At 37.4% G+C, this 9886-nt stretch overlaps 2 protein-coding genes across 2 annotated transcripts; both read right to left on the bottom strand.

The window, feature by feature from the left end:
- Positions 1-5334: 5334 nt before the first annotated feature.
- Positions 5335-6215, bottom strand: LOC110900692. The gene is made up of 2 exons (XM_022147562.1): positions 5450-6215; positions 5335-5372 (listed from the first exon to the last, which is right to left on the bottom strand). The coding sequence occupies exons 1-2, from the start codon at positions 6213-6215 to the stop codon at positions 5335-5337; spliced, it is 804 nt and encodes a 267-aa protein (XP_022003254.1).
- A 42-nt stretch (positions 6216-6257) lies between these two features.
- LOC110900693 (zinc finger MYM-type protein 1-like) lies at positions 6258-7470 on the bottom strand. Its single transcript, XM_022147563.1, has 2 exons — positions 6715-7470; positions 6258-6659 (listed from the first exon to the last, which is right to left on the bottom strand). The coding sequence occupies exons 1-2, from the start codon at positions 7468-7470 to the stop codon at positions 6258-6260; spliced, it is 1158 nt and encodes a 385-aa protein (XP_022003255.1).
- Between the last annotated feature and the right edge of the window lie 2416 nt (positions 7471-9886).

Genomic DNA, 9886 nt, shown 5'->3' on the forward strand with positions numbered 1-9886 from the left:
ACGTGAAGTCCAATTTCTTGGACATGTAGTAAATGGAGATGGAATCCACGTGGATCCCACCAAGATCGAAGCGATCAAGAATTGGGAAACGCCAAAGACGCCAACTGAGATTCGACAATTCTTGGGTTTGGCTGGCTACTATCGAAGGTTCATTGAGGATTTTTCGAAGATCGCTCAACCATTGACGCTCCTCACGCAGAAAGATAAGAAGTTTGATTGGGGAATCAAACAGGAAGAAGCATTCCAGATATTGAAAGATAAGCTCTGCAATGCGCCAATCTTAGCACTACCGGAAGGTACTGATGATTTCGTGGTATACTGTGACGCCTCGCGTCAAGGATTGGGTTGCGTGTTGATGCAACGCCAAAAGGTTATTGCTTACGCGTCACGACAGCTGAAAGTGCACGAAAAGAACAATACCACACATGACTTGGAACTTGGCGCAGTGGTATTTGCATTAAAGATCTGGAGACACTACCTATATGGTACGAAATGTACAATTTTTACAGATCATAAGAGTCTACAACACATATTCAACCAGAAGGAGTTGAATATGAGGCAAAGACGATGGGTTGAGTTGTTGAATGATTATGACTGCGAGATAAAGTATCATCCAGGGAAGGCGAATGTGGTCGCCGACGCCCTCAGTCGAAAAGAAAGGATCAAGCCCATAAGGGTTAGGGCTTTGGAGATGATTATCCAAACCGATCTTTCCTTGCGCATTCGTGCCGCGCAAAAAGAAGCTCTTAAGGAAAGGAACCTTGAAGAAGAATATCTCCGTGGGATGGAGAAGCAATTGGTGCCAAACGAGGAAGGAACGTTATGTTTTGAGAAAAGGATTCGGGTTCCTCTGTTTGGTGGTTTGAGGAAAGTTATTTATGATGAAGCTCACAAATCGCGGTACTCTATCCATCCAGGAGCGGATAAGATGTACCAGGACCTTAAAGATTATTACTGGTGGCCTAGGATGAAAGGCGATGTTGCTGTTTATGTGAGCAAGTGTTTAACATGTGCAAAGGTTAAAGCTGAATACCAAAAGCCTTCAGGACTTCTGCAACAACCAGAAATTCCCAAGTGGAAATGGGAACAAATCTCCATGGATTTTATTACAAAGTTGCCAAGAACACCAAGAGGTCATGACACTATTTGGGTAATAGTGGACCGATTAACGAAGTCTGCGCACTTCTTACCTATTTCCCAAGAATACACCTGGGAGCGTGAGGACCGAATGAAAGAGAAATACCCCCACTTATTTCCCAAGAACCCTGCTGCTAGAAGCAGAACTTAAAATTTCGGGACGAAATATTTCTAACGGGGGGAGAATGTGACAACACTCACCAAACCAGGTATCCGTACGACTTAATTAATAATTAATTTCTGCTTAATTACTGTGCTTGATTGAAATTATGGATAAACTGCTATCTGAATACTGATACATGAACATACTTGCATCATACTTTATTTGCTGTCACTCTATTATTACATACTGAACTCTAGTGACAACCTTGATGCACAAAAGCACAGTAGCACTATGAACGGATAACCTATTAAACATGCTGATATAGCCAGCATCACGCAGACACTACCTCTAAGGCCTGTATGAGCCCGAGATAGTTTACTACACTAGTAGAGAGTGTAGGGATAAGAGGGTTGTAGAACTGCGTCACTAGGTATAAGTTATAGTGACCGGATGTGCCTAAAACGTACTTTAAGTACAAAATTCAGCACTTTAATTATAAATTCAGCACTTTAATTATAAATTCAGCATCTAGCTAACTAATAAAGTGCCAAAACATGAGAAAAATATTACTAGACACTTTCCAAAGTGTCGGGAATAAGTTGTGTCACTAAAAATAGTAATAACGACACTTTAAAGCTTTGTCAAGCCCTTTAACGGATCACTATCCAACCGAACAACCGGACTTTACCCGGAACATAAAAATATTGCCATTTACACTGTTTTTTTGTTTTTCTGAACCAGTTAGGGTCCACGAATACCCTAACAGCCGCTTTAATGCATAACACGCTAGTAACCGAGTTAACCTCCAACTTAACTTAACTAAATGGCTAACTAATGGTTGAAATCTAACTAAGGACACCCCCCCTTAACCGAACTCGTCCCCAAGGGGACACCCTTTGTACTTTGATTATTATTTAAATCATCTTTGTCTAATATCAATTAGACATTGGGACCTTTGGTTAATCTTGGAATGATTTATCTATAAGTTCTAGCATAAGCACACCATAACCTTCATTTCACCACAACTCACCAACACACTCTCTCCCTCTCTTGCTCATTCTCGGCCGACCACCATAGCACCACCACCGCCACTTTTCAATCTTGATCAAGCTATTCCAAGTACATACAAGGGTCAAGAATTGCGTATAAGGAAGCTCGGTGCACTCGGATCGTGAAGGACCTCGCTACATTGCTTTTATCCATGCGATTTCCGACTAGTTTCTTCCCTAGCCTCGAGCTAGTAGTAAGTGACTCTAAACGACTTCTTGATCTATTCTAAAGTGGTTAAAATGAACTTTGTCGGTTAAAAATCATGAACATACAAGATGACATGTTAAAAGTTTACAAAAAACGTTAAATATGTTGGATAAAAGCTATAGAATTGTGTAAAACTTGTAAGACTTGTTTTGTTGTGATTATTTAGTGTTGATCTATACTAGCAGTAGCTCGGATCGTCATCTAACCCGGTTAAGTCGTGTCCATGAAACATGACCTAGAGTATGTTTAAGTATGAAAAGGGTTAAATGATGAACACTACTACTTACTAAGCATGAACTTGTGTAAAATCAATTTTTCTTATGAAATAGTGTTCAAAACTAGTAGATCTACGGATCTACAAGTGGTATTTTCAAAGGACCAAGCGTCAAAAGAAATCGTGTTTTCTAAAACCGGGATCTACATAAACAAAAGTGATTTTTGTAAGCATACAAGTGTGTAGACACTTGTGTAACACAAAGCTTTGACAAAATAACTATTTTTGTAAATGTTGATTAGAAGTTGTAAAGATGTAACTTCTTTAAAAATGAGACTTTCGAGAAACCGGATTGATTTATACAAAGATCCACTAAAATAATGAAAGTTACTACATATTTTGGACAAACCACAAGTTCATGTATTTTTGCGATTTATATCTGTTTTGACTAGTTTGATGGTTTGGATATTGTTATTGTTAATGTTGGGAACATTGATTGGTTTGAATTTTAAAAGAAAATGATACGCTTGAAAGCGTGGCCACCTCCAGTTACAGGGGAAACTCTGGCGAAATTTTTCCAAAAACCTAACACTTGGAAATATTTTCACTACAAGTATTATAAATATATTTCTAACTTGTTTTCAAAAATATAAATTTCGCCACAATTTTTATTACAACATTTCTAAGTGTCGGAGGTGGGATTTTCACAAAATAAAACTTGATAAATATATATTTAGTATATATTTTTCATAACAACACTTGTGAGATTTTTATGATTATTTTGCGAACTATACAAATACTATTTTTAGGGTAAAAATAATATTACCAAATAGTAACGATTCCAAAATAATACGAACGCCTTCACAATAATTATTTAAGTTACACCGGCAATTATTATTACCACCCGAACAGTACAATGTAACTTACGTATTTTCAGAAAAATACTAATGAATGTGTATTTTGACAAGGATATTATTTTGGAAAAATTATGTGAAATAAAATATAATATTTTTGGGAAAAATATTTATATTTTGGAGAAAGGATTAAAATATATTTTAAGTGAGACTTAATAATATATTCCGAAGATACAGAAACGTACATGTATTAAAACCCCCATCCTTGGGAAGGAAAATATTTACTAAATAATTACTAAGTGTAATTACGAAATAGTTGTCTAACTATTTCCCAAAGACATTAAACCTTAAACTAAGGCACGGTCGTCCGTCTAATAGAAGATAGTACGTGTAGGTCGTCGCACAGCTGATTGATCAGGAGATTTACTTCATAGAGACGCACCACTGTGAGTTCATGTCCCTCTTTTCTCTTAACTGTTTTCAGTTTTCTAAACTGCGGGGGTAAAATACATGTTACTATGATTACGAATACTTTTTACATGGTATGGTTAGCGTAAGGAGGGTTACTACTTAGATCATGTGAGTGGGTAGGCGGAAACTTGAGGCCATTAATCCTCATTGTAGGACCGAGGGACAGTAGCGGTAGATCTATCTGGGTGTAGCGAGCCCAGCCCCAGGCCCAGCATAACGGACCTCGGGGTGACTTTGTGCCCAACGCATAAATCCGCTAGGTTTGAGTCTTCCTACTTGCACTTCACACATATCAATGGCCTTGCAAACCATTGGTGATCTCTTTTTCCTTATTTGCTACATACCAGGATTTTATACTTACAAAGGTTTTATTACTCACTTACACATGAACTCGCTCAACATTATTGTTGATTTTTCCAACTTACATGTATTTCAGGGAACTAAAGATCTGGCGCGGTATGTCACGTTTTCCCGCTGCTTAAGGGTTACGAGGTCATCCAAGTTTAAGGGATGTGACTTTTTCCTGGACGAGTCACAGTTCTTAAACTGTGTTTATTTCATGTTGATTTTTGTGTCTTCTAAACAATGTTTTATGTTATCCGGGTGTAGTTTCCGTTGCTTGAGTCAACTTCCTAAGACAATGTTGCTGTATTTGGTTTTTAAAACTTAATTTAATGGATAATCTTGCATGGTTTTTATTTCATATAGCTTGTTATGGTTAAGCTATGGTATTAAGAAGTCACACCAAAATAACGACGCTTCCGCAGAGCCAGGGTGTGACATTAATCCTATCACGCGTTATACAAGGGGAGGCGGCGGTGTGCAAGGTGAAGTTTCACACGTGATGGGTGGCCATCACGGACCACCCCCACTGCCCTAATATAGCGAAACATCCGAAGAATGTGTTTGGTTCTATGACTGACCTTTGTTCTTTCTTCTGTGCAACAGTGGCGGACCCAGGAATTTTTCCATGGGGGTGCGGAACATTTTTAAAAATTTTAGGCCCCTAAGTACATAAGTAAAAAAATCAGTTGTATCGGGTCGGGTCGGGTCATGTAAGACAAAAGAATATCAAACTAAATTTATATATTTGGCAAACACGTCAAACTTTGTACAAACATAATTAAAACGTCGCCCTACGGGTTTTCATGTTTTGAAATCTATCCAAAAAATCATCTAAAGCTACTTTCTTAAGCAAGTCTTTCTCTATATAACATACACAACTATCACTTAAATTCTCATCCCCAATCCGATTACGCAAGTCGGTCTTCACATTCTTCATTGCCGAAAAACATCTTTCAACGGTTGCGGTTGCGACGGGTAATACGAGAACAAGCTTCAATAACCGATATACCAATGTAAAAGTAACGTGAATATTTGTTGAAACCATTAACCTTACAAGACTTGACAAACCATCCAAGTTGGCGAATTGTTTATCTTTTTTCACAAAATTAAAGTAGTTTCCGAGTTGAACCGAAAGCCTTCGTTTTTCCTCTTCATTGAAATCATATGGATACTTCTCGGCTAACTTTAGTATATTTGGAATGTCAAATGCACTAAAATTATCACAAGGACTCAAACAACTCATACAAACAAGTAGTTCCGATGTTACCTCATTAAAACGGTTCCCAAATTCTTGTATTTGCAAATCAAGAACCGCATTGAAGCAATCATACTCGTAATAATGCCGATTTGTGATGTTCGTCTTTCTTCTTGGCCACCTTGGGTTAACGTATTCATCATCCAATTTTTTCACCTCAAGTTCATACATGTCACAAAAGGAGTTAACTTTCTCCAAGAACTCATTAAAACCTTCTAACCTAAACTTTTCAAGTTGGTTTTTGGTGGAAGAAACCAATTTAACCGTATTCATCAAATCTTGCTCCTTTCTTTGAAGACATTGGGACAACATATGTGTGATGTTTAGAATATGCTCCATCAAGTGTATGTAAAATACAAAGTCGTATTTTTTCATATCCTCTAGAAGTCCGTCCGCTTGTCTACTACAAGGAAGAGTTTGACCCGTTTCTACTAACCATCCAAGAACTTCCATAATGTTTGGATATAAAGAAATTAAATGGGAAAGTGTCTTGTAATGGGAATTCCAACGTGTATCCCCGGGCCTTGAAAGTGTCATTTCTTGGTTCAACCCACTTCCGGTACAAAGTACGTCTTCCATTTTTTCCAATTGTCTTCTTTGGCTTTCACGAAGCATATCTTGTCATTTAGAAGATGCACAAACGACATTTGTTAAACATGTTATCGTTTCAAAAACTCTCCAAATTGGTGTGTGTTTGTGCGCCACCGCCACAACAACTAGTTGAAGTTGGTGTGCAAAGCAATGAATATAAAAGGCCGAAACATTTTCCTTTAAGATTAGAGCCCTTAGGCCGTTAAACTCGCCCGACATGTTACTTGCCCCGTTATAGCCTTGGCCTCTAATCCTTTTCAAACTTAACCCATAACGTGCCAATATATCATCAATAGCCGTTTTGAGTGTTATTGCGCTTGTCTCTTTGACATGAACAAGCCCAATAAAACGCTCCTTAACAATCCCAACTTTATCAACAAAATGAATAACAACTGCCATTTGTTCTTTTTTTTGATACATCACATGATTCATCTACTAATAAAGAAAAAACATCATCACCAAGTTCTTCTAAAATTTGTTTAATTACCTCTTGAGCATAACAATGTTTGATGTCCGCTTGAATTTTAGGACTTGTCATTTGGTTATTCGCGGGTGCATTCTCTAAAATAACGTTAGCAAGCTCTTCATTCATTTCACCCATGAGTTCTAAAAGCTCTAAGAAATTCCCTTGATTTAATGAATCTTTTGATTCATCATGTCCACGAAACGCCAATCCGCCATTCAACAACCTTTTCCCAGGCAAAGTAGAAGCACTAAGTCTAAGTCGGTATTCACGTTTCTCCTTAGGGGTCCTATTGTCCCATTGTGTGTGTACCGCTTGATTTTCGTTAACTAAATCGGCACTCATTTGGAAACATTTGTTGTGTAGACTATTAACTAAACCAACATGTTTTTTAAGTGACGCATGTACCTTTTTCCAATTGTTATACCCACCGCACACAAATGTGTCTCTACCATCTCCGAAGTGGCTCCTAAACAAATAGCAACATAAGCAAAACACGCGATCCGATTTTGAGCTATACTCTAACCATCCCTTATACTCATGTTTGTCATACCATTCTTCCTTAAATTTTCTTAACTCGTCACCTTGAAACTTTGTTTGTGGGAATTCGATACCTCTTGGTTGATACGGTCCTCTTAGTATATATGCCCTTCTAATCGCATCCTTTTGATTCACGTTATATGATTTTATCGGCTTGCAATCATACGGATCTGAAGGAAGAGTATCCAAATCAATTAGTTCGGAAGATGTATCCATTTTCCTCTTGAGAAATCGCGCCATAACGTCTCTACTCATGGTTCCTATCACAATCAAATTGATCCATAACCTATTTGTTTAATTTTAACTTTCAACCATTCAAGCAATCAAGGCCTAGAATTGTTTAATTACCACTAAAAATCATCTAAATAACAAGATTTCATCTAAGGCAGTAAACCAACGACTAAAAACAGAAGATTTTTCAATTAAAATCATCAAAAAATCAACATAAAAATCATCTAAGGCATCATAAAAAAACCATAAAACTTACCGCCTGTTGCTCAATCGCCGGCCGCCGCTGCTGTGTTGCTGCTGGGGCGGATTTCGGTCACTTTTCGGCTGTGATCGTCGACCTGTGTTGCTGCTGATGATGTCGCTCAGTCGCTGGGCAGGAGGGCAGAAAGAACGAAGATCGCTGGGCGGGAATGGGGATGGGGAAATTGAAGGGGTGCGACTGATATGGGCTTAACTTTAGTATTTTTATTTATGTTATGTTGGGTAGGGTAATGGACTAATGGGCTACAAATTATGTTAGTGGGCTAAAGTAAAGGTTTGGTTTGGGTTAAGCTTTGGTTTGGGTTTGAGTAGTACAAGTGATTAAGTGTATATAATGTATTAATATAGGTAGTATTTTTATAAAAAAACCAAACTTTACTAAAAAAATGTATAATATTCCAAGGTGTGCAGACGAAAAATTTCAAGGGTGCGGCCGAAAAATTCCAAGGGGTGCGGACAAAAAATTCCAAGGGGTGCGGACGGGATTTTCGTCGGAAGTGATTAAGTGTATATAATGTATTAATATAGGTAGTATTTTTATAAAAAAACCAAACTTTACTAAAAAATGTATAATATTCCAAGGTGTGCGGACGAAAAATTCCAAGGGGTGCGGCCGAAAAATTCCAAGGGGTGCGGACGGGATTTTCGTCGGAAATTTACATAAAAATTTTTTTTCTCGGGGGTACGCCCGCCCACCTTAGCATGGTGGTGGGTCCGTCCCTGCTGTGCAATGGTTACTAGGCAAATCTTTATGTAACTTGATGTTTGTATGTGAAAACTGGTCTTATTGACCTACTATGAAATGGTCTCTACCCTATTTTTTTATTTGGGTTACGATACCAATAGTGGACAAGGCGCGGTTACTTGGAGTTCGTTTGAAACGAAGTTTATTGTTTGTCCAACTGAATTGTACAACATATTTACACAACAATAACATTATCTTTCACCTTAAGAATTTATTTTGAAACAGTATGTCATGCATCCTTACATTTTCTAGATAACCATAATATTTTACATTTTATAATAAACTATTTACATTTTCAGGCCAAGGTTCAAATACATAGTCTTCTAAAGATAGGAAGACATAGTAAGAGTATCAAATGGATTCCGATTGAACTCATTCAAGCGGCACTGAAACCGTTTCGTCGAACTCTACGATATGAGATTTTAGGTTTTCGCGTTTAGATTTTTAGCTTGTAGATTTTAGAATTTTTGTTTTGATCGTTGTATCTTTTTATTTGTCATTGTGTCTTTTCTTTATTTGGATTACGTATTTGTTGCGAGTCACTGGGTCCTTTTCCCTCGACATTGAGTTACATTTGTGTCTTTTCTTTATTTGGATTACGTATTTGTTGCGAGTCACTGGGTCCTTTTCCCTCGACATTGAGTTACATTTTGCGATTCATTGTGTTATATTTTGCGATCCATTGTGTCTTTGCACCCAACATTTTTCGTACCAGATAAGTTAATGTGTCTCAATGAGTTCAGTGGCTGAGTCTCAACGAAAACTCAGTGGGGCCGCACTCTCAAAATCCAAATCGGTGGGGTCGGACTCTTAAGAATCCAATATTTATACCAAAAAACAAATTTTCAAAAATTTTCCATAAAACTAACACTACGAGCGAAACATGTTTATATTTCTTCACACAATATTTCTGCCCATGATTGAGTTCATCATTTTTAATAAAATACTATGAAATTTAAATTCATAACTATCACACAATATAATATTATAATATCTTCACAGATTATATGAAGTTTATAAAAGTTTTATAATCATGTTTTAAATTATAAAAAAAATTATTTAAAGAAATTTACAAATTCTTATAATTATATACTATAATTTTGTAACATTTGTGGGCTTAGCAAGTTGTACCGTATGCATTTAGGGTTGTACCAGTTTAGTTTTCAGGTAACATTTGTGGACTTAGCAAGTTGTACCACGTGCATTTAGGGTTGTACCAGTTTTGAGGCTTTTGTTGTTCTATTGGTGTAAGTGGGCGGTGGGTACACGTCTGACCCCCCACTCTCACCCAAAACCATGACATATCTGTCACACCCCCAAAATCCCACCTTGCGGAGTACTACCGCTTGGAGGCGTGACTGACCAGGATCCAGCCACCAATCATACTGAACAAGCATATAAGTAGTTATAAAAGTTTAA

The sequence above is a fragment of the Helianthus annuus genome, chromosome 8 (genome assembly GCF_002127325.2).
Source record: "Helianthus annuus cultivar XRQ/B chromosome 8, HanXRQr2.0-SUNRISE, whole genome shotgun sequence".
NCBI classification, from domain to species: Eukaryota; Viridiplantae; Streptophyta; class Magnoliopsida; order Asterales; family Asteraceae; genus Helianthus; species Helianthus annuus.

Coding starts and splice junctions, on each gene's coding strand:
- LOC110900693 (XM_022147563.1), bottom strand. CDS start 7,470: ATGGCGCGATTTCTCAAGAGGAAAATGGATACATCTTCCGAACTAATT. Junction 6,660..6,714: donor AACATTGTTATGCTCAAGAG/GTAATTAAACAA, acceptor CTTTATTAGTAG/ATGAATCATGTGATGTATCA.
- LOC110900692 (XM_022147562.1), bottom strand. CDS start 6,215: ATGGAAGACGTACTTTGTACCGGAAGTGGGTTGAACCAAGAAATGACA. Junction 5,373..5,449: donor ACAATTCGCCAACTTGGATG/GTTTGTCAAGTC, acceptor CGGTTATTGAAG/CTTGTTCTCGTATTACCCGT.